Here is a 24,182-nt window from a genome sequence, read left to right as displayed (position 1 = left end):
TCACATAACAACATGGGTCGGTAAGAGAGGGGTCTCTAAGATGGTCATACCTAACAAGATTGCAGTAATCCGATATGCCGTTCCGCAAAGAAACACAATCCATCATGCTCCCTAGACCACTAAATACAGAGGAAAAAAAGTTCATACTGTCTTCGTGCCCTATAAATACGTACATCATGGTGAACATCATAGAAAACAGACCAAGATAATCGGACCGATCAGGCAGCTCCAAAGCTGCCGCCAAATTGGAAAGGTACATGAGTACAGAATTGTAGTAGGGTAAGAACCGGAAATCCCTGGATACAAAATCTACAAAGACAATGGCCACTTTAAAAAATCAAACAGGCAAGAAATAAATATAAAAGAAATACTACAACCAATACCTGTGTAATAAATAGAACTACAGAAAAAATAAATAGTATATACTCAATACATAAACATACTGTCCTAGAAATCATACAAACCTGGTCCAAATATAAAAAAAAGATAAATTAATAACAACTAAGCCAGAGTGGCACCTTAACCAGTATCCAAAGAATTAAGGACAAGGAAGGTTCTGTGATCCCTAATTGAAAAAGAAACAAGGGTCATGGGTGCCATCTTAAAGATGTTGAAAAGTAATATAAATCTAAATAGAAACTAGAACACAAAAGCAATTACAAATAACAAAACTGGACTCTTAGATAGATATATAGAACAACATTTAGCTGTTGAAACTCAAGAAAATATAAAATAAGAAAAAAGAATAACCACCATATATTGGGCACTAACCTCCCAGCATACATTACATTGAAACAAGTCAGAAATCAAAACTTAACTAAAATGCATTCTCCTATGGATTTCTATTGTTCAAACCTCTCTCTACTGTATTAAAAAAAATGTCCAGAAAACCTCATGTTTCTTTCTATATGTGTCTCAGTCTGTATACTTGGACGAGTCAATTTTCTCCAAAATAGTCCACTGAAGGTCACTCTATGTGTGTCGGTGTTCACTACAGTGAAAAGCTAGAGGGGCTTGAAATTTACATTTTCTGATAGCGGAGTTATGTTCAATAAATCTGATTCTAAATTCCCTTCCTGTCTTGCCCACATAGCCTAATTTGCAGGGACAAAAAATGCAATAGATGGCATTGCTACTTTTACAATTAGTCATAGTTCTGAAACTGATACCTCTGTTGTTATATATCAAAGGATCAGACACTATGGCCTGTGAACAAGTATAACATTGTCCACATCTATGGTTTCCTAAGATGGGATTAGTTCCAGTTACGCTTTTCTGTACATATGTGTTCTGGACTGAAGACCTAGCTCTAACTAATTTATCTTTTTAAGATAGAGTTTCTCTTATATGGAAACAATGGAAGAGGAAGAGGGTAATTTCCTTCACTACTATTCAATATATTCCATTGTGTATTGAGTATTCCTCTTATTTTGTTGTTAATGTTAGAGTGCTTAATAACACATACCATTCTTTTATTTCTAACTTGTTTCTATGTGATAAATATGCTGGGAGGACTGTAACCAATATGTGGTGGTGATTCTTTTTTCTTATTTTATATTTTCTTGAGTTTCGACAGCTAACTGTAGTTCTATTTATCCATCTATGAGTCCAGTTTTGTTATTTTTAGTTTTTTTTGTGTTCTAGTTTCTATTTAGATTTGTATTATTTTTCAACATCTTTAAGTTGGCCGCCATGACCCTTGTTTTTTTTTCAATTAGGGATCACAGAACCTTCCTTGTCCTTTAGTCTTTGGATACTGGTTAAAGTGCCACTCTGGCTTAGTTGTTATTAATTTATCTTTTTTTATATTTGGGCCAGTTTTGTATGATTTCTAGGTCAGTATGTTTATGTATTGAGTATATACTATTTATTTTTTCTGTATTTCTTTTTATTACACAGGCATTGGTTGTAATATTTGTTTTATATTTATTTCTTGCCTGTTTGATTTTTTGAATTGGCCATTGTCTTTTTAGATCTTGTATTCAGGGATTTCCCGTTCTTACCCTACTACAAGTCTGTACTCATGTACCACTCCAATATGGCGGCCGCTTTGGAGCTACCCGATCGGGCCGATTATCTTGGTCACCAGAGGCAGTATGAACTTGTTTGCCTCTGTATTTGGCGGTCTAGGGAGCATGATGGATCGGGTTTCTTTGCAGAATGGCATATTGGATTACTGCAATCTTGTTAGATGGTTGCTTTGACCATCATAGTGACCCCCCTCTTCCCCAACCATGTTGGTATGGTGAGTACAATATACCAGAGTAGACTCTCTTAGTTGGGACATAATGTAGATTCTATGTTCAACATCTAGAGTGTAGACATGAGATTTTGGGATAGTCTCTCAGATAATTATCTTGTTTTGAAACGTAATTGTCTTTTATTAGCATTTTGTCTATGGCCTTGCTGGACTTTATGAGCACTCTGAGATAGCCCATATCAATAGCTATAGCATTGTGAGGAGATTAAATCACTCTCCATCATTACTATGTTACAGAAATCACGATATCAATACACAATAGTTAAAAGTTTTCTATGTTATGCTTGTTTTTTTCTTTAGAGCTGGATGTACTTCATACACATAGCGCAATGGATAAATATGGGGAATATGCTGTGCGCCATTCTAAGTGACAGTTATTAGACGGATGAACGTGAATAGGTGAGCGGCCATAGTCTTTGCTCTTGGATTTTTACTGTCTTACCTTTATGCTTATGGTAATATACATTACACTAGTTTCTTTGGGTTTATTTTTACACATGCACATCCATCTGTTTAATATAGAGTATTTCACTAGGGTGTTTATATTGCACACTCTATAGGGTTCCCTTGACCTATTTTCTTCTTTTTTTCTTTCTTTTTTCTTTTCTTTTTATTATTTTGTTTTCCCTAGCTTTTATTTTTTCATTATCCATTGGGTAAATAAGGTGGTGGATCTTCTGGACACTGTGGTGTATTCATTTATTTATCATTACTTGATGTGTGATGTATTGGCATACATTGGACTTTGGATTGAGAAGTTTTTTTATGGTTTTCTTATTAATTTATTTAGATATTGACGCTATGGATGGAAATTATCTCTCTTTATACATTTTATATACCATGGACAAATAATTTGTGCCTTGAGGAAGGTGTGTGACCTGTTGGCCACTTTACCCCGAAACGTAAGTCGGGTCGCCTGTTCACAAGGAGGAACTTGGAATTTCTTGGACTATGAATTTGAATGACTGGATATCTACAACTTACAAAGTAAAGGAACATATAAGGATTGTAAAAAGAACTTTTGAAAGAATAGTTTGAATTTTAGAAACATTTGTGGTTTTAGATAGACATTGAACTATATATATGTATGATTTATGGATTCCAGTGTTTCCTCCTAAACAACATATGTTGACAGGTGTATTATTTAAGTATTTGTCCTCTTTTTTATGTATTATGTATTTTTTATTGATGGATGTGTGAGGTGTAACTGAGTATGAATGAAAGTAGAGAGAGATTTTTTTATTTTTTTTATTTTAGAGCATGAATATATATATATATATATATATATATATATATATATATATATATATATAATTAGTAGGTACTTTTAGAGAAATAATAATACAATTATTTATATTTTCTTGCATATAATTTGACTTTTCATTTTTGCATGTTTACAAACAATCTCTGTGCTCAACGTTGATTATATATTTTTCTAGGATTCCTGTTGGAACCTTGATAGGAGGTGGGTTATTTTTCCTTTTTTGCTAGTTTGTCCCTGTCCCGCTCCTCATCAGTTACCTGTGGTACCCTTTATAATTTTTAGGAGAAGAAAACTAGCCTGGGCAGCTGCAAGACACGCAGTGCAAGGGGGTACTGTCCTATGTGGGAAGGCAAAGGCTTACCTCCACCAATGTTGGACAGCTGGCAGAGAGGACCAAAAGGACTACTCTCGACCACCACCCGTGATGCAGGATCTATGCAGCTCAGGATGAGAGGAGATCCAAGCTTCCGGTCAACGTTGCAGTATGTGCCTGCGGATGCAGGGGAGTGACTTCTTCACTCCAAGGGAGATTCCTTCTTCTTCTTGTGCAGGCTGAAGAGTTGCTGTCTTCTGAGGATGCACTGCTGGGGAAATGTTGCAAAGATAGCAGGAGCCTTGGAAACAAAGTTGCGGAACAGTCTTCTTCTTCTTCAATTGCAGCCGTTGTTGGTTCCTGGAGGGTCCAGTTGCGGTCCCAGTGGCCAGACGTCGAAGTGGAGGTTCCAGAATCCTGCTGGAATCTTGCAAGTTGAATCTGAGGACCCACCCAAGAAAGAGACCCTAAATAGCCCTGAAAGGAAAATTGGTCACTGAGTCAGGTAGGCACCTATCAGAAGGGGGCTCTGATGTCACCTGCCTGGCCTGGCCACTCAGAGGCTCCCAGAGTTTCCTGCTAACCTTGGAAACAAGATAGCAGAACCCAATGACCCTCTGGAGGACCTCTGAGCTCCACCCCTGGGGTGGTGATGTACAGGGGAGTGGTCACTCCCCCTTCTATTGTCCAGTTTCATGGCAGAGCAGGGACTGGGGGTTCCTGAACCGGTGTTGACTGGTTTATGCAAGGGGGTACCAAATGTGCCCTTTAAAGAATACCAGTGGCTTGGGGAGGCTACCCCTCCCAAGCCAGTCACACCTATTTCCAAAGGGAGAGGGTGTTAACTTCCTTTCCCAAAGGAAATCCTTAGTTCTGCCTTCTTGGGCTTGATCAAATCCAGCAGCAGGAGGGCAGAAACCTGTCTGAGGGGTGGCAGCAGCTTGGGCTTCACAGGAAACCCTGTTGGTAGCAATGCTGGGGGTCCTCTAAGGAGCCCCGAGAGTGCATGGAATCATACTTCCAATACTTGCAACAGTATTTGGGTATGATTATGACTTGTTTGATACCAAACATGCCCAGGTTCGGAGTTACTATTATGTAGCTGGACATAGGTAGTGACCTATGTCTGGTACATGCGTAAAATGGCATCCCCACACTCACATAGTCCAGGAACATGGATCTGGAGTTTGGGGGGTACCTCCTGCTAGTGCAGGTGTGCACTCACACACAGGTACCTGCACCATGCCCTCTGGGCTGAGAGGGCCTACCATAAGGGGTGATCTGGTGCAGTGACCTGTAGTGAAAACAGGTGCATGTACCTGTTTTACACAGACTGCAATGGGAGGCCTGCAGAACCCTTTGCCTGGGCTCCCTATGAGTGGCAGAACAACTGCTGCAGCCCCCAGTCCCAATGCCCTGGGTACCAAGGTACCATATACTAGGGACTTATGTGGGGGGACCAGTATGCCAAATTTGGGAAGAAAAAGGTACAGTTACCAAGTCAGAAGGGAGAGAGCCTAACCACAGGCAGAAAATGGGGGTAACCTTGCCAAGAAAGAGGGCACTTTTCTACAATGCGCTCTGACTCCATCATATGGTGCTGTAGGGAATGATCCCAGAGCCGATCTTGAAGAACTAGAAGCTTGTACCACCAAGCTTTCCAGTGTTGGAACAAAAATTGTGTTATCACCTGGAGCAACTTTGTACCTTCTAGCTACAGTCTTTGAAACTGTAGATCAATCAATCAATCAAAAAAATGTATAGAGCACGCTACTCACCTGTGAGGGTCTCAAGGCGCTGGGGGGGGGGAGGAGGGTTACTGTTCGAACAGCCACGTCTTGAGGTTTTTTCTGAAGAGCAGGAGATCCTGGGTCTTGCAGAGGTTGGTGGGGAGGGAGTTCCAGGCCTTGGGGGTGAGGTAGGAGAAGGATCTGCCTCCTGTGGTGGTGCGTGGGATGCGGGGGACTGTGGCGAGTGTGAGGTCGGCGGAGCGGAGGTGGCGAGTGGGAGTGTGGAAGTTCACTCCTTTGTTGAGGTAGGTTGGACCGGTGTTGTGGAGGGATTTGTGTGCTTGGATGAGGATTTTGAAGGTGATCCTCTTGTCGATGGGGAGCCAGTGAAGGGATTTGAGGTGTGACGAGATGTGATCATGGCGAGGGAGGTCCAGGATGAGGCAGACGACTGTGTTCTGGATTCTCTGGAGTTTGCGTTTGAGTTTGAGTGTGGTGCCAGCGTAGATGGCGTTTCCGTAGTCCAGCCTGCTGCTGACGAGTGCGTGGGTGACGGTCTTTCTGGTCTCTATGGGAATCCATTTGAAGGTTTTTCGCAGCATGCGGAGTGTGTTGAAACAGGAGGAGGTGACGGCGTTGATTTGCTGGATCATGGAGAGGGAGGGGTCCAGGATGATGCCGAGGTTGCGTGCGTGGTTTGCGGGCCGCCAGGAGTCGTCCCATATGGTTTTGTTGGGGCCAAAAATGATTATTTCGGTTTTGTTGGAGTTGAGCTTGAGGTGGTTTGTTGTCATCCATGTGGCGGTGTCAAGGAGTGCGGCGTGGAGGTTGGTTTTGCCAGTGGTAGGGTTATGGGTGAGGGAGATGATGAGTTGGGCGTCGTCTGCGTAGGATATGATGGTGATTCCGTGTGGTCGGAGGATGTTGGCGAGCGGGGTCATGTAAATGTTGAAAAGGGTAGGGCTGAGGGAGGACCCTTGGGGGACGCCGCAGATGATTTTGGTGGCTGTGGAAGGGAGGGAGGCAGACTTTTTGGGTTCTATCGGTGAGGAAGGAGGTGACCCAGTCTAGGGCTTTGTGTTGAATCCCCGCGTTATCGAGGGGTGTGCGGAGTGTATGATGGCAGACAGTGTCAAAGGCAGCGGAGAGGTCCAGGAGGATAAGTGCGACGGTCTCGTGCCCTTGTCGACTCTGGTTATGATGTCGTCAGTACATGCAATGAGGGCGGTCTAAGTGCTGTGATTCTTGCGGAATCCAGACTGGGAGGGGTTGAGTGTGTTGTTTTCCTCAAGGAAGTGGGACAGGCGGGTGTTCACTAGTTTCTCAGCGACCTTGGCGGGGAAAGAGAGGAGAGAGATAGGGCAGTAGTTGGTGAGGTCGTCAGGGTCCGCTTTGGGCTTTTTTAGGAGTGCGGTGACTTCTGCGTGCTTCCAGGGGTCTGGGAAGGTGGCGGTGTCGAAAGAGCTGTTGATTAAGTCGCGAGGCTTGGGGGCGATGGTTGGGCTGGCTTTGTTGTAAATGCGATGGGGGCAGGGGTCAGAGGGGGAGGCTAAGTGGATGGAATTAATTGTTTTTTCAGTTTCTTCGACGGTGGTCGGGCCCAGGTGATTAGTAGGTTGGGGGGTTGTGTGGAGGGTCTATGTTGAATGAGTCGGAAGTGTGTGTGGCAGGTTTGAAACTGTTGTGTATGTCTAAGAGTTAGCGGTGGAAATGGTTAGAGAGGGAGTCGCAGAGGAGTTGTGTGTGCATGGGGTCTATGTTGCTGGCTTTGGGTTTGGAGAGCTCTTTGATGATGGCAAAGAGTTCTTTGCTGTTGTGAGAGTTACTGTCTATGCGTTCCTTATTGTATGCTCTTTTGGTGGTGCGTATGAGTTGGTGGTGATTGTGAATGGAGGTTTTGAGGGTGGATAAGTTGGTTGTTGAGGGTTCCTGTCGCCAAGCTTTCTCTGCTTTGTGGCATTTACGCTTGGAGACTTGGAGTTCAGTGGTGTACCAGGGGCGTTCTTGATGTTGCGGGTTGTGATGTTTCTTAAGAGGGGGGAGAGTGAGTCTGCACAGGTTGTGATCCATTGTGCGAGGTTGAGAGCAGCAATTTTGGGGTCGTTGGTGTGTGGGGGGGGGTTCTGCGCAAGTTGGGAGTTCAGGTGTTCTGTGGGGATCTTGTCCCACATGCGGTAGGGTGTGGTGTGTTGGAAGTGGTGTGTGGGAGGTTTGGAGAAGGAGAAGTGGACGCAGTGGTGGTCAGTTCAGTGGAGTTCGGTGGTGTGAGTGTAGGTTTTGTGGTTGCTTGATGTGAAGATTGTGTCTAGTGTGTGTCCTTCTGAGTGGGTGGGTGCTGTGACCAGTTGTTTGAGTCAGAGGTTGTTGAGGTTATCTAGAAGGGATGAGGAGTTGTGGTCGTGCGTGTTCTCCAGGTGAAAGTTAAAGTCACTGAGGAGGATGTAGTCTGTGGAGATGAGGGCATGAGGGCTGATGGTGTCAGCGATGGCGTCACAGAAGCGGGGGCAAGGCCCTGGTGTTCTGTATATGAGTGTTCCTCTGAGGGTGGTGTTGTTGTTTATGTGGTTTAGGAAGTGCATGTGTTCTGCGCTGTCTAGAGTGTGTGTGTGTGTTGGTGGTGACCTTAATGGTGTATTTGTGCAGAATGGCGATGCCACCTCCTGGTTTGTTTAGGCAGTCTCTGCGATGGAGTTTGTACCCATCAGGGCTGGCTGTGGCTATGTCTGGCTGAGATGAGTGGTTCGTCCAGGTTTCCGTGAATAAGACAACGTCAGGTGAGTGTGATGTGATGAGGTCCTAGAATTCTATGGCAGATGTAGTAACCGGTTTCTTCCATATTTCTATTATGGGCTTTGTCAAAGCATCATTGAAATGGAGAAGGGGCTCTGAAGCGGAAGACAATGGATGTAAGTTTAAACCTGGATTTCTTTGATGGAGACATGGTAGCTCTACAAAATAATTCCCTCAATACAGTTGAGATACAATGGAGAGGTAGGAAACTAAGGAACTAATATCATCACGCTGGCGAGGACTTCTTATGGCTCCGATGACATCATACAGAGTCGCGTGTGGAGTTGTGCAATTGTGACGTCCTTGTCAACATGAAGAACTAGGAAAACATTTCCGTCGAATGCTGGAGCATTGGGAGAATTCATAAGGTGAGGAATCCACAGGTAGTTGTATCCTTTAGACCTGAATTTATTTAACACAGTGTACAATTCGTTTTACAGAATTGTACAAAAACATTGTCTTCTATTCTTAAAGGGGATAGAGAAAAAGAAATGACTCTAGTCAGCGGCTTAAGTGCACTGTGTATTACCGCGAAGCCTGGGTTCAAATCCTGGATTCTCGGAATGTCTGACCTGTGAGATCTAAGTCAAATCAATTGACTTTATGTGTCTAATTTACTTTATAGTGATATTTGAGAGCACTTTCAAGTAATTCAGTTTAAGATGGACTGTCTACAAACACAAAATTGTATGTTTTATTAGCCTGTAATGTTCCACCATCCATAACAATGATTGCCCATGATGTAAGGGACACCAGATAATTGGTTCACTTTGTTCACTCCTGGTGCTGTCAAAAGGGAGGGTTAAGGAATGTTTTAAGTTTAGAAACGTTTGCTTCATATAAATGTAGATGCAAAATTGTGACCTAATGTACTAAATTGAAACACTGCCATATGTTTTTTAAAGATTTTATTGTTGTATGCCAAAATGAGGTTACATCGTATGATGGTAGCCAGGTATGAAGCAAAAGATTCCACCGTACATTTACAGAACAGTCCTGAGCTACATACATTTATGTAGAGTTAGCACACAATTTTTTACATTTTCTGTGTAACAAACTAACCCATAATAAACTGTCCATCCCCAGTCTTCTGCCAAGTCACCGCACCCTGTGGTGCCTAAAAGAAACTGGTCAACTGGGAAAATCCAACAGTGTGTTGGAGATAGGTGCCCTTAGACCACTGCCTTGTGTAGTTGTCTAAATTTGGCAAGAACACCTAGTACAAAGAAACCAAGAGTGTATGTGTTCAGGTGGATTACGGGGGAAGTGCATCATTGTTGGGGCAGTCTTTCAAGCCCTCTACCAAAGTATCCCACATCTGTGCCATAAGATATTTTCTCAGACCACTCATTCCTTCCTGTGTAACAGGGTGCTCTCAGATAGCAACCTAGAGAGCAAGACCTTGGTTCAACTTACGATATTCGGAGGAAGTTAATCCTTCCAGCGCAGTGTAATATTATGTTTTGCTAGTAGAAGAGATAGGTTGAGGAATTTGGTGGAGGATTTCTCAGACTTAGGGTGGAGGAGTATGCCCAATAGGACCATTTCTGGAGAATTTAGTACATGGCACTATGAAAGGAGAATGGGGCAAGACCAAAGCTTATGAAGCAACTTGACATCTAATTGTATGCAGTAAGGGCAAATGCAACTGCAGCTCCCTTTAATATTTTGGTATTTCGGGCAGTTGTAAGGTAGGCTCAGTTCAGAATATTAAATTGAATATACTTAAAACGGGAGCCGTAGGATACTTTATGGGGATATTCCAATATTTTAGCCCAGTCCGCATAGTGCAGAGATTTGGCCAGGTCAGTCTCCTAGTCAATGTTTCCCAAACTGTATGCCATAGCTTTTACAGTGTTTAGAAAGATAATCAAAATGTTGCTGTTGCTTTCTCTCCAAAAAAGCCCAGGTAAATTTGGATACAGTGCTCAAGGGCATTAATTTACTGTTAAACATGGATGTATTGTGCCACTTGAATGTAGCATCCCAAGAGGCAATCACAAAGACCATAATGAATAAATAGTACTATGTAGAAAACAGGAAATAAATGCACTGATAAAGTAGTTTCATGTGGCCTCTCCTTTAATTGACTTTTCGTTCTGAATATCGACCCTTCGTCCTGAATTGTTTTCTGTCCAGAATTTGCCTCCCTACCAGGTGGTCAGCCTAGCCAGAGCCCAAGTGGAAACGCAATAAATGCACTGGCCCAACTACAGATTAGACATCATTAAATCATGTAAACCAACAAAGTTCAGCCAAACGTGCCCTGCCTCAGATAAAGTACTAAGCATAGCTCCATCTTATAACCCACACCACACTTTGTGTTTTTTTAAACTACTAGCAAGAGTGAGTTTGGGAGGAAATCAGTACCACATTCCATTGAGATTTGGGGCAATGTTTGCAATCTGAGGAATGATATACAGGGTTTAAATCTGAAAGAAGTCTGCCCATTTAGGGTGAGCCCTGTGAAATCTAGGAGATTTCGGCCCGTATTTATACTCCGTTTGCGCCGAATTAGCGTCGTTTTTTTCGACGCAAATTCGGCGCAAAACTAACGCCATATTTATACTTTGGCGTTAGACGCGTCTAGCGCCAAAGTATGGGCAAATAGCGTCATTTTTTTGCGTGAACGCCTTCCTTGCGTTAATGAGATGCAAGGAAGGCGTTCCCGTCTAAAAAAATGACGGCGACGCAAATGCGTTGTATTTATACTCCCGGGCAAAAATCACGCCCGGGAGTTGGCGGGTCAAAAAACCCTGCATTTGCGCCACTATTTAACGCCTGGGTCAGGGTAGGCGTTAAGGGGCCTGTGGGCTCAAAATGAGCCCGCAGGTGCCCTCCCCTGCCCCCAGGGACCCCCCCTGCCACCCCTGCCCACCCCAGGAGGACACCCAAGGATGGAGGGACCCACCCCAGGGACATTCAGGTAAGTTCAGGTAAGTATAATTTTTTATATTTTTAATATTTTTTGGTGGCATAGGGGGGCCTTATTTGTGCCCCCCTACATGCCACTATGCCCAATGACCATGCCCAGGGGACATAAGTCCCCTGGGCATGGCCATTGGGCAAGGGGGCATGACTCCTGTCTTTACTAAGACAGGAGTCATTTAAATGGCGTCTGGGCGTCGAAAAAAATGGCGCAAATCGGGTTGAGGCGATTTTTTTGCCTCAACCTGACTTGCCCCATTTTAAGACGCCCTAACGCCATTTTGCCCCTACGCCGGCGCTGCCTGGTCTACGTGTTTTTTTTCCACGCACACCAGGCAGCGCCGGTCTGCTAGCGCCGGGTAACGCCATTCCATAAATACGGCGCCCGCATGGCGCTTCAGAATGGCGTTAGACGGCGCAAAATTTTTTGACGCTAAACTGCGTTAGCGCAGTTTAGCGTCAAAAAGTATAAATATGGGCCTTAGGCCCGTATTTATACTCCGTTTGCGCCGAATTAGCGTCGTTTTTTTCGACGCAAATTCGGCGCAAAACTAACGCCATATTTATACTTTGGCGTTAGACGTGTCTAGCGCCAAAGTATGGGCAAATAGCGTCATTTTTTTGCGTGAACGCCTTCCTTGCGTTAATGAGATGCAAGGAAGGCGTTCCCGTCTAAAAAAATGACGGCGACGCAAATGCGTCGTATTTATACTCCCGGGCAAAAATCACGCCCGGGAGTTGGCGGGTCAAAAAACCCCGCATTTGCGCCACTATTTAACGCCTGGGTCAGGGTAGGCGTTAAGGGGCCTGTGGGCTCAAAATGAGCCCACAGGTGCCCTCCCCTGCCTCCAGGGACCCCCCCTGCCACCCCTGCCCACCCCAGGAGGACACCCAAGGATGGAGGGACCCACCCCAGGGACATTCAGGTAAGTTCAGGTAAGTATAATTTTTTATATTTTTAATATTTTTGGGTGGCATAGGGGGGCCTTATTTGTGCCCCCCTACATGCCACTATGCCCAATGACCATGCCCAGGGGACATAAGTCCCCTGGGCATGGCCATTGGGCAAGGGGGCATGACTCCTGTCTTTACTAAGACAGGAGTCATTTAAATGGCGTCTGGGCGTCGAAAAAAATGGCGCAAATCGGGTTGAGGCGATTTTTTTGCCTCAACCTGACTTGCCCCATTTTAAGACGCCCTAACGCCATTTTCCCCCTACGCCGGCGCTGCCTGGTCTACGTGGTTTTTTTCCACGCACACCAGGCAGCGCCGGTCTGCTAGCGCCAGCTAACGCCATTCCATAAATACGGCGCCCGCATGGCGCTTCAGAATGGCGTTAGACGGCGCTAAATTTTTTGACGCTAAACTGCGTTAGCGCAGTTTAGCGTCAAAAAGTATAAATATGGGCCTTCATTTTTAGGTCTGACCTGGAGGCAGCTTTCGCTGTCTTGCCAGGCTCCTTAATATATAAAAAAAAACATTAGTACAAAATATACATACATATATACGTACAAAGAGGGTCTTTGGGTCAGCCCTATTTATACCTTAGTTGTTCAATTGTCATTCACATTTAGCTTCTACCCACACCAGCATGCAACATGGGTCGATTGGTCAGCCCACTTCAGCCACTGTCTCTTTTGCACTGAGTGACTGCATTTAGCCTGATCACATCCACATAAAAAATATGTTTTGCAGTGCAAGAGGTAGAGGGCTGATTATTCACTTTGCTAATGAATCTTTTATTTTAAGTCTTTAATAAAGTATTTTATTGCCATTTCTTTTCTGTTTAAACTATATATTCAAGGTTACAACAATCCAAAATCACCAATACATTTATTTTTGTCAACGAAAATCATATTTTGCTGTCATGATCATTAAAACAAAAAAAAACTTCTGTAAGAAGCTGCCTCTTTATATACTGTATCAAAATGAGATATAGGGGGTCATTACAAGCTTGGCCAAGCGGTAACCGACGTGCGGACCCCATTACAACATCCCCGCTGGGCCGGCCGGCGGCAAACCTAGTTTACGCCCACCGGCCCAGCGGGGATGCGGCCGCAACATAGGAGCCGGCTCCTAATGGAGCCGGCGGTGTTGCGGCCGTGCAACGGGTGCAGTAGCACCCGTCTCGCTTTTCACTGTCTGCTATGCAGACAGTGAAAAGCTGCATGGGCCCTGTTAGGGGGCCCCTGCACTGCCCATGCCAGTGGCATGGGCAGTGCAGGGGCCCCCAGGGGCCCCAGGACTCCCCTTACCGCCAGCCTCTTCCTGGCGGTGCAAACCGCCAGAAACAGGCTGGCGGTAGGGGAGTCATAATCCCCAGGGCAGCGCTGATTGCAGCGCTGCCCTGGCGGATTATCACTGCCGGGACTAAAACGGCGGGAAACCGCCGGCCCCGGCAGTGCGAACTCGGCGCTACCGACGCGGTCGTAATACGGGTCTCCGTACCACCAGCCTGTTGGCGGTACGGACGCCACATTACCCCTGGCGGTGTCGTAATGACCCCCATAGAGTGTACAGAGTCCAGGGGTTCCCCAGAGGCTTAACAGAGGCTAAAGTATATAATACTAATGCTCTCTTTTGTGGCAGTGTGGTCAAGCAGTTAGGCTTATCAGAGAGTAGTGCAAAGCAATTGTTGTACACACACCGTCAAGTAATGAGGCACACATTCAATGACTAACTCCAGCCCAATTGTTTTTATATAGCAAAATATATTGTGTTATTTATTACTAGAACCAGAAGAAACTAGTTGCAGGTAAGTACAGCTGTAAGTAGGTATCAAGCATATGTATCAATTGTTCAATGTTGTTTGGCTTTAGCAGATAAAGCAGTTTGCAAGTAAGTAGCAATTTTCTATTTCAAAAATTGACACAGTGCAATTCTCTGTAGGAGTCCATAGAATCCTAAGGGGAAAGTAACAACACAGAAAAAAGGTAAGTACACGACCTATGATTCCTGTCTTGGAGTTTTAGGATGTCCACTGGTCATGATTTAGGCTGACCCCAAAAGTGCACCCCCAGCAACAAGAGGCCAGCTGGGTGCAGAGGTCAAAGTTTGCATCAGGTTTACAACTGAATGCTATGAGGACGGGAGTGCTTTGAAAAGATCTGCCTGCAAGTAAGTACCCGCGTCCTCAGGGGGTAGACCTGGGGGGTTTAGGTGAGCACCCGTGGGGGGAACATATTAGCACCAAACACACACCCTCAGTGGCCAGGTGCAAGGTGCAAACACAGCATCACACTCCCAATGCTTTTCAATAGTGGGATCCCGACGGTCACAAGGATGCTACAGGCTAGGTCAAGGGGTTTGGTTCTGGGGAACCACAGGCTGGTCAAGGAGGAGGTCTACCTGCTGAACATTGCTGGTCCGTTGGTCGGATTCCACAAGGCCAGGGGCCTGTGGGTGCAGGGGTCCCATTGGGCGTCAGGTATCTTCGTCTGGTTCTCTCACGGTCAGGGGGGCCCTCCGGATTTAGGCTGCAGGTGTTGTTGTGTAGGCCAGGAGGGGCAACCCAGGGTGGACACAAGGTCAGAATCTATCTGGGGACCTGCTCTGGACCGGTGGGCCTCCTGGACACAGGTTGTAGGCATTGGGTACAGAGTGGGCAGGAATTGTGGATCCGGGGCGGTTCTGGAGTCCTTCTTGGAGTTTCTTGTGGACAGGGCTGCTGTCCTCTGAAGTTCTTGGTCCTCTGTTGGGCAGGCAGTCCTCTGGGGTTTTGAAGAGGTTGCTGGTCCTGCAGGATTTGTCGCCTTTTGGTAGCAGAGTCCTTGAAGCTGTACACAGGCCGGTAGGGCTGGAGCCAAGTCAGTTGTCATCTGGAGTCTTCACTGCTCGGGGGTCGGATTAGCAGTCCTTCTTCTTTCTTCTTGTCTTGAGGTCACCAGGAATCTGTCAGCTAGGTTCAGGGGAGCCCTTAAATCCTAGATTTTAGGGTGTTACAGGGTTCAGAGGGCAGTAGCCAATGGCTACTGTACCTAAGGGTGGCTACACCCTTACTGTGCCCACTCCCTTTGGGGAGGGGGTGCACACTCCTACCCTATTGGTCCCTGTCTTCCAAACCAAGATGAAGGATTCTGTAGGAAGGGGGTCACTTTAGCTCTGGACACCTTAGGGGTGGTCCTAGCTGGAGTGGTCACTCCTCTCTGTTTTACCTAATTTTCCTACCTGACTTGCCACCAAAAGTGGGGCTTTGTCCAGGGAATGGGTATCTCCACTTGCTGGAGTGCCCTGAGGCACTGTAACAGGAGGCCTGAACATTTGAGGCTCACTGCCAAGTGTTGCAGTCCCTGCAGGGGGGAGGTGTGAAGCACCTCCACCCAGAACAGTCTTTGTTTCTGGCTCCAGAGAGCACAAAGGCTCTCGCCCCATGGGGTCAGAAACGTGTCTTTTAGTGGCAGGCTGGCACAGACTGGTCAGACTTACACTAAAGGGTTGGTTAAAATACAGGGGGCACCTCTAAGATACCCTCTATGTGATTTGTACAATAAAGCCAACACATGCATCAGTGTGTGTTTATTGTGCTGAGAAGTTTGATACCAAACTTCCCAGCTTTCAGTGAAGTCATAATGGAGCTGTGTACTTAATATGGACACACTGCACTTACAATGTTTAAGAATGGACTTAGACACTGTAGTCCACTGTTGCTTATGCAGCTATACCCTCACCTGGGTATAGTGCACCCTTCCTAAGGGCTGCAAGGCCTGCTAGAGGGGTGACTTACCTATGACACAGGTAGTGGTTGGTGGGCATGGCACCCTGAGAGGGATGCCATGTAGACTTTACTTTTTCTTCCCCACCAGCACACACAATTTGCAATGGCAGTGTGCATGTGCTTGGTGAGGGGTCCTTTAGGGTGGCACAATACATGCCGCAGCCCTTAGGGACCCTCCCTAGTCACAGAGCCCTTGGTAGCACTGGTACCTTTTACAAGGGACTTAACTGTGTGCGATGGTGCCAATTGTGGTAACAATGGGACAGTTTTTAGGAAACGTAACTGGTACTGGGGCCTGGTTAGCAAGATCCCAGCACACTCTGTCAAGTCAGCATCCATATCTGGCAAAATGTGGGGGGTAACCATGCCAAAAAGAGTCACTTTCCTACAGCTTCTATGCCTGCTGTATGTGCATCTGCGCACCAGGACGTATCTGTACTCCAGTATTATCCTATGCAATGGTTCATAATATTTTAAATGTATATGTTTTATTGTAAGCATATTGCCACAATGTTAAGGGAGAACAGGTCCCAGCAGCACCGTGTGGGCGCACTCACCACAGCTGTACAGCCTGTTGAGCTTTGCCACGTCCAGGGGACTCAGCCCATATCTCTGTCCGATTTCAATGTTCGGGTCAGGCTTGGGGATTATGCTCGGTAGGCCAGGTGTTTTTGAATACGCGTATCTGTAAAAAGAAAGGAAATGTTGTTATCCAAGTTTGTTTTCTGGGCACTATTGTGGTTGAAAGCTTCTGAGCGCCCCATTGGCAGCGCCTGGATATCACTATATCATTAACATATCAAAGGAGAGGAAAGAGAGTTCCTTGTATTCTCTGTATCTGTGATAACATACCAAAGGAGACGAACAGAGAGGGATGAATATTCTCTGTATCTGTATTATTACACTGCAAGAGATAAACAGGTGTCCTCGATTAGCTTCCTTCTATCTATGAAAATGTATTCAAAGAGAGGACAGGGAAGTTCCTGTTTGGATTCCCTGTGTCTCTGATATGACCAAGAAGAGATAAAAGAAAGGCCCCTGGTTAGATTCCCTGTGTCTCTGATATGACAAAGAACATACAAAAGAAAGGCCCCTGGTTGGAATCCCGGTTTCTGTGATAGGTCCAACAAGAAGGGTCATGGATTGCAAGTATCTGAGATTACACATCCAAGGAGTGTAACAGAGAATTCAATAGTTTCCTTCCCTTTATCTGTAATGAGATGGTCGAGAAGAGTGACAGAGAGTTTGTTTTGCCTATCTCTGACAGACAAGGAGTTTCAGGAAATGGTTGGCTTTGATATCATGTTCCGTTAGGTACTCCCATGTTTGGGCAGGGATTACCTTCGGCTGAAGAGTCTGGTCAGCTTGTTCTACTCTGCCTAGATGGTCAATGGTGGAAGAATATCTCTGTGACAAATAGTCCCTCCAATCCGTAGTTTGCAATAGGAATCTAGACCTACTTTTATACCTTGATAATAGCAGCCATGGCAGTTGGTCTCTGCGGGCACACATCACTCATATAGTGCCTGATCTACATATTGATGTCTCCTGTTCCACACGGACATACAGCCCCTCACCTGCCATAGTGCAGCACAGATTGGAAGTCATATGGCAGGTCCAAGTTGTTTGTTTCCTGCTTCTCGAAATTTTCCTTGTTACCTGCAGTGAGCAACACAACAATAACACACATTTTCAGATGGAAAAAGATGATACAGTGCTCCCATATTTGCAATGATTATCACAGAATGTGTTACAATCTCAAGAAAATATTAATGTGCAGCACTGCATCCAGATGTAGGTATGCCGATTAAAAGGCAAATGATATAACTCACAACGGAATTTCCAATTCCACAAACACATGCTGCTCATTCAAGGAATTCTTTCTGAGCACTGATTGTGCCAGCAAAACAAAAGTAGGCATGCAGGCTTGACTTCTCATCATTCACATATCTAGGTACTGTAGCACCAAGCATAATCACTGTAAGCAAGGGTAGAGATGAAGGATGCAGAAACCCAACATACTCTACTCTCGTTCTCTCGCTGGTTAATAAATTGCAGCAAAAAGACATAGCACTTGGAACTCAGGGAGACACATTCTTTACAAAGAAGAAAACGCCTTTAATTCTGTTTGAAGTGGGAAAGCTGGTACTACTGTTAGAAGATCTTTAAATTCATATATGTTAGAACTATTGGGGGAGAAATATTTTTCAATAAGGAAACATAATGCATATGAACACAATTTGGGAGTGAAAGGATCAAATATTTGCCATAGCATTCCAGAAGTCCAGAGAGGTTGTGAGCGGAGCAGAAGAAGAAACCTGAGATGTATGCAAAATGAATGTTATGATGTTGGAAATATAATCTGGACCAGTGGACTGAAAATCAGTGAAGTAGTTGAGCGACACAAGTTTTTTGGTTAAGTACAAGGAAAAGAAGAAAGGATTGGAAACTATGGAGCATGTTTGTGAAACCTTTCCAGGACATGTGAATTTGATGCCAAAATTAAGAAAAAATTACTATCTTAGAATCCATCTTTGAACAAGGCAATAGCTATGCTGAAGGTACAGCACACATAGCAAATTGTGTCAAAGAGATAGGAAGTTATGAGTTTGTCTATGTGGTATATGCTGTGAAGAGTTAGAAGGATCAAAGCAAAAGAGACGTGAGAGACAGAATGCTGGTAAAGTCAAACCTAGATTTTTTATATGTGGAGATCTGGAACATATCTCTAACAGTGTTGTAAACATTATGAGCATCTCAGTTTGTAGAAGTTGTGGCAAAAAGGTACAACATGTGGAAGGTGGGGTAAAGGAGGAGGGTAATACTTTGGCATCAGAGGTGAAGAATGCCAAGATGAAGCAGATGAACCTGTTAAAATGCCGAAATAACATTTTCCTGGAAAGAAAAGTGTAGCATTAGCAGATTTCAAGCCCTCTATACAATAATTGTAGACAAATAAATTGATAGGATATTGGGTGAACAAACTGGAGAGGTAGGAGAGACAGATAATAACCTGGGTGTTATGGCAAAACTAACATTGATTTGATTGGTATGATGTGCTTAGCAATTTTGTTTAAAGTGAGGGATGCAGTTAGAAAGGTATATGTGGCAAAAAGGAGAGATAATTTACTTGGTTAGACACATAAACACGGTCTTGGGATACATTTAGATTCCAGTGCAAAGGAGCAAGTGAGGTTGATCACAGCTTTGATGGAAAATGTGGTAATTTCCCTTTGTGATCTGTAAGGAACTAAGATTACTTAAAGAATCTGAGCATAAGATTGTGCTGAAGAAAGGAGCCAAACCTGTAATGCATGTATATAGACCTGATCCTTATTGAATGAAAAAGGTCCTGAAGAATGTACTTGGAAGATTTGTTGCAGTTATTGTAAAAGAAGTGGTCAAGGCACTGGAATAGCTATTTTTTGTTGCTATCATTCCTAAAACTGGTGAAAAAGATTTGATAATGATAGTAGATCTCCGAGAGTTGAATAAAAACATATGGGTTGAGTATAACCCATCACCAAATACATTGAAACACCCACTATTTTAAGGCAAACAAATGTTGTTACTGTGATGAATTTATCATAAGTGTACCATCAGGCCAAGTTGGCAGAGGTATCTAGGTATCTAATCACCTGACCTATCTCATTACACCACTGGGTGCACTTTGGTATGTGACAGTGCTGTTTGGATTGGAATTTGTGGTAGGGGTGCTTCAATATATAGGGCCTAATTATGACCCTGGCAAGGTTGCTTCAACATATAGGGCCTAATTATGACTGTGGTGGTCACTAGACCACCAGGGTCACGGTCGGAGCGCCGCCAAAGTGGCGGTCTGACCGTGATATTACGACTGTGGCGGAGCCGCCACGGTCCAACCGCCGACACTGCCAGGCTGCCGCCAGCCTGCAGTCCGGCGGTCCCAGTAATTGGCGGATTATGAGTCCCCATCAGCCAGCCTGTCCATGGTGGTGTAAACCACCATGGAAATGCTGACGGAATGGAGGACTCGGGGGTCCCCTGGCCAAGTGCATGGGCAGTGCAGAGGCCCCCAGGCACAGCTCCATCGCTCATTCCACTGCTCGAATTACAGGCAATGGAATGCGCGATGGGTGCTGCTGCACCCACCGCACCGCCACATTGCAGCCGGCTCCATTTGGCAATGTTCACCGCAGGGCCGGCGGGCGGAAACCCTATTTCCGTCCGCCAACCCTACAGTGAACTCCTAATTGGGCCAAGGGGGTTCCGGCCACACAGGTGGCCTGATGGTGGGAAGAGTTTGGTGGGTGGCAAACTCATATTGAGGCCCTTAATGATTTTTATGAGGGATTGAGAAATTTATGGTATTTAAGGATAACATGTTTATTTATGGATATGATTTGGAAGAAAGATTTACTAATAGAATATCTTGGATAAAGTGTCAATATGCAAAAATATTGTCACCTAAGTAGAGGTTTGCTGTACCTAACTGCACATTCACATAAATCTGAACTTTCCTATACATGCCTACCTTCACAAAGCTTTAGTGCTGATATCACTGATATTTAGACTAATTATAAGTTACAGATTGATATTTTGCCAATGATTTGCTGACATATAGTTGTAAGGACATGATGCAGTATTATGCGCATTGCTAAGGAAGTTGGAGGAGAAGGGATTTATTATTCAGAAACAATTTAGATTGAGAACTGTTGAATATTTAGATCATAGTGTCAATATTGAGGAGGAGCTCAAGCCTAAGTAGAATTTAGTGGGAGCAGTAGTAAATGTGATGGCACCCACATGAAAAGATTAACTTCATTCATTCCTGGAGTTGGTAGAGTACTATTTGTGTCTCTAAAGGGTTTTTGCCAAAACTATTTCTCTGTTCCATGCAATGATCAAGAAAAACATGATTATATCTGGAGTTTTGATTGACGTGGGTTTTCATACCACAGTGGCGGTAAATGCTACACTATTGAGCAGTTTTGATGCAAACAGGAATTAATGATGTCAGTTTGAGAAGATTAGGACCAGTGATGTCAAAGGTGGAAAAAAACAAAAAGTGGTAAATCCTTTTGCCCCTGAGGCACTACGTGAGGGACGAGAAAACTACTCATTCACTTAGAAGGAAGCTTTGGGATGCAGTTCATATATTCACCATTCTTCCTGTGAGGTTTGCCTTGTGTATTCAGCTCTGGTCACAAACCCTTAGTGTAAGTATTTTCTTATAAAGTCCCAAAGAGAGCTACTCCATGGATTGCACATTCGATTGAAGTTATAATAGGGTATAATTTCCAAATTGGTTATGTAACAGGTGGGAGAAAAGGACTGCAGATTGCCATTCTAGATTGCCAATTGTGGAAGGAGCATGTGAAGAAACGGGTTTATAAGTTTGGAACAAAAATGTAGATGTGAGTAATGTCATTTTAGGAAGAAGAATGATGCAAAACTGAATTAAAAATACACGGTGATTAAATGGTGTCTAAGGTAGAAAAGATCCAAGTAAAGGAAAAGAGGCATGGGTAGTAAAGGTTGAATTGCAACTACACAAAGGTAGTTTGAGGAGAGGGTGAGAGTGGATTTGTGAGAAGATAATTCATTTAGTATATAAAAGCCATGTGGACAGGAGTATAACAAAGGCCAACATTTGAAATGTTTAATGATAACCAAAAATATCATGGTGTAGGGTGCAGTTAAAGAATGTTACTAGTCTACAAATAGGGACAAAAGCAAAGAAGCTAAGGAAGTATCAGTTTCCTGTGGCCGTGCCAATGCCTCTTTGGTATAAACTGGATAAAGACATTATGGGGCCTTTTTAGATGCAAGTGAGAATCTTTTATTAGCACTAGTTGACTATTAATCCAAATGAACTTGAATCAAAAAAGTAAATAATTCTTAAAAGAAGAGGTTTGAAGAAAAGGGTTGTCACAGACTAAAATAACAGCTAATGATATGCAATTTGAATCAAGAGTGTAGTGGTGAATATCACTGAACAGCATTATACTGCCCTCAAACAAATGGGTTGGAAGAGCACATGAACAGAATGAAAGGTGCTTTGGTTCAGATGGTGTTGTTGGGCGGGAGAGCTTTGATACATGCCTTAAGAAAATTATTGTGAGCCCACTGCCATGTGACAAATAGCATTATAGGAAGATAAATATATGAATGCTTCAGTGAGTGGTTTAACCGTGGCGTCTTTGTGAATGAGGAGGGATGTCAAATGCAAGAATGCCTACAATGATGATAAAATTAAATTTAAATATAAGAGTAAATATAAAATGCGATTAGCTACGAGAAAAAATCATTCATTCTGGTAACTGGAATTATGGAAACTCTGTGTTGGTGAGCAAGGGAAAATGTGTGTGGAAAGGATTGTTTGTATTCACTAATGCGAAAAGGATTGTAGCAGTAAGTAACCTAGAAGATAGGAACGTGTGAAGTAAATTTGAGCTGAGATATAGTCATTCGAATGAATGAGTGGTTACCTCACCTCTAGAGGTGAGGCAGAGCTAAAAAGTGTGAAAGAGAAGCATGCTCTTTGAGAACGATTTTGTAACAGAAGAAAGACTGCTAAGATTGTCTGAACTTGGTTGTGTATCTGTTCTACCTTGCCTTGTTAGGCATATATGCTAAATAAAGGTGAGCTGTATTTAATTTTCTTATCCTTGGATTACAAAATGCCAAGGATTATATATAATTTTAGTGTATATTTCTAGTTGTCTCTTCAGTCTTTCCTAGGCTACTGCCATTAATGTCTCAATTTGTTGCATTTTAATTCTGTTCAACTATTGTTCTTTTAAATATTTACAGGGTCTCTTCACACTTAATGAAATGACAACAGTATCCTAATATTAACCTGAATCTAAAAATTCTAATCCTAAATACTAAACAATAAATCCAAACGTAAGTCTAAACTCAACATAGCATCAAGGCATGATCTCTAACCCTAATCTGTCAACAATAAACTAAACCCTCAACCTGCCTCACACATAAACCAACCTAAGCCTAACCCAAACTATGAACTCAACACTCACTGATGCCGAAACTTCGGCCTTAAACTTACACTCTAATCCTTAAACTGTTACCTTACCACTAAACCTATTTTAATTATTCTACAAAGTGGTAGACTATGCTAATACAGATGATATGAACGAAATATATATAGCTACACATTGATTACACAGATTATTCTGCAATGTACATATTACATTTTGTTGTACATTTGAAAACTACCATGTAGAGGTAGATACAAGTGTATCAATAATCAATATGTACTAGCATTCTTCAGAATACCCCTAATAGACATCATGCTTTAAAAGGAAAAAAGAAAAGAGGTTGGGTAAAAAGGGAGCTATGAAATAAATTAACCATAATGTCTAACCTTCACTATTCAGCAAACCCTGATCTTGAAAGAAGAAAATGGTCCATAAGTAGGATAATGGCCCCAAAACTGTCCTCTAAATTAGTATCTTCACAATATAAAGTTAACCTTATCGCTAATCTAAAGCCTAACTCTTACCCTAAAGTTATCTTTCTACTTCTCCTAATCCTAAACTTTGTCCTATACCTCACTGTAATCCTACAATCTGGTTCACACATTCAATTTTAATCTTAATCATAACTCCTGAACGTTAACCCTAACACTAATAAAATGAAACGCCCTATAATTGCAGTCAAGACATACCATCTAGTGTTAGCTGGCCTTAGTATGCAAGTGGCTGTGCTCTGTGATGGGTAAATGGTACAAAGTATGTGGATACCATGCTTCATACCTTCAGCTATGTTATGCAGCTGGATATCCACATATTCATCTCGATCACTTCTCGTGTGCTCGTGGTAGAATCCCAGCGCGTGGTCCACCTCATGATGGATGATGCCTTTTGACATGCAGGTCGATTCCGCTAGTGATACAGTCTGCCCGCCTCCGATCTTCCCAATGTAGGACCAGCATCTGAAGCGAGATGGCACAACACACACATGGTACTCAGCTCCATCTCAGGCTGTCTTTCCCAGTGACACACACCTCAGTATCAGAATTGCTGTTTCTTTTCTTTGGTACACATGCATCTCTTCACTGTAAGCAACGCTGACTGTCATATATGTAAATTAGGGAAGCCTTGGATAAGGTCTGTCATTCTGGGTTCCACTTTTGTTCCTGTGGGGACGGAAGTGCCTCCTGCTGGGTGATTTGAGATAAG

General features: G+C 43.7%; 1 protein-coding gene across 2 annotated transcripts in view; it reads right to left on the bottom strand.

Annotated features, from left to right (window-relative positions):
* Window positions 1–24,182, bottom strand: part of LOC138283718 (astacin-like metalloendopeptidase) — a 728,958-nt gene that overhangs the window by 354,380 nt on the left and 350,396 nt on the right. For both annotated transcript variants that reach the window (XM_069221760.1, XM_069221761.1), the window contains 3 exons: window positions 23,757–23,935; window positions 17,577–17,658; window positions 16,557–16,684 (listed from right to left, as the gene is read on the bottom strand). In XM_069221760.1, the coding sequence (XP_069077861.1) occupies window positions 16,557–16,684; window positions 17,577–17,658; window positions 23,757–23,935 (389 nt within the window). The remainder of the gene's footprint in view (window positions 1–16,556; window positions 16,685–17,576; window positions 17,659–23,756; window positions 23,936–24,182) is intronic.

Source organism: Pleurodeles waltl, chromosome 3_1 (assembly GCF_031143425.1).
Source record: "Pleurodeles waltl isolate 20211129_DDA chromosome 3_1, aPleWal1.hap1.20221129, whole genome shotgun sequence".
Classification (NCBI taxonomy): Eukaryota; Metazoa; Chordata; class Amphibia; order Caudata; family Salamandridae; genus Pleurodeles; species Pleurodeles waltl.
Note: the sequence above shows the minus strand (reverse complement) of the source record. Positions and strands in the feature narration are given on the sequence as shown.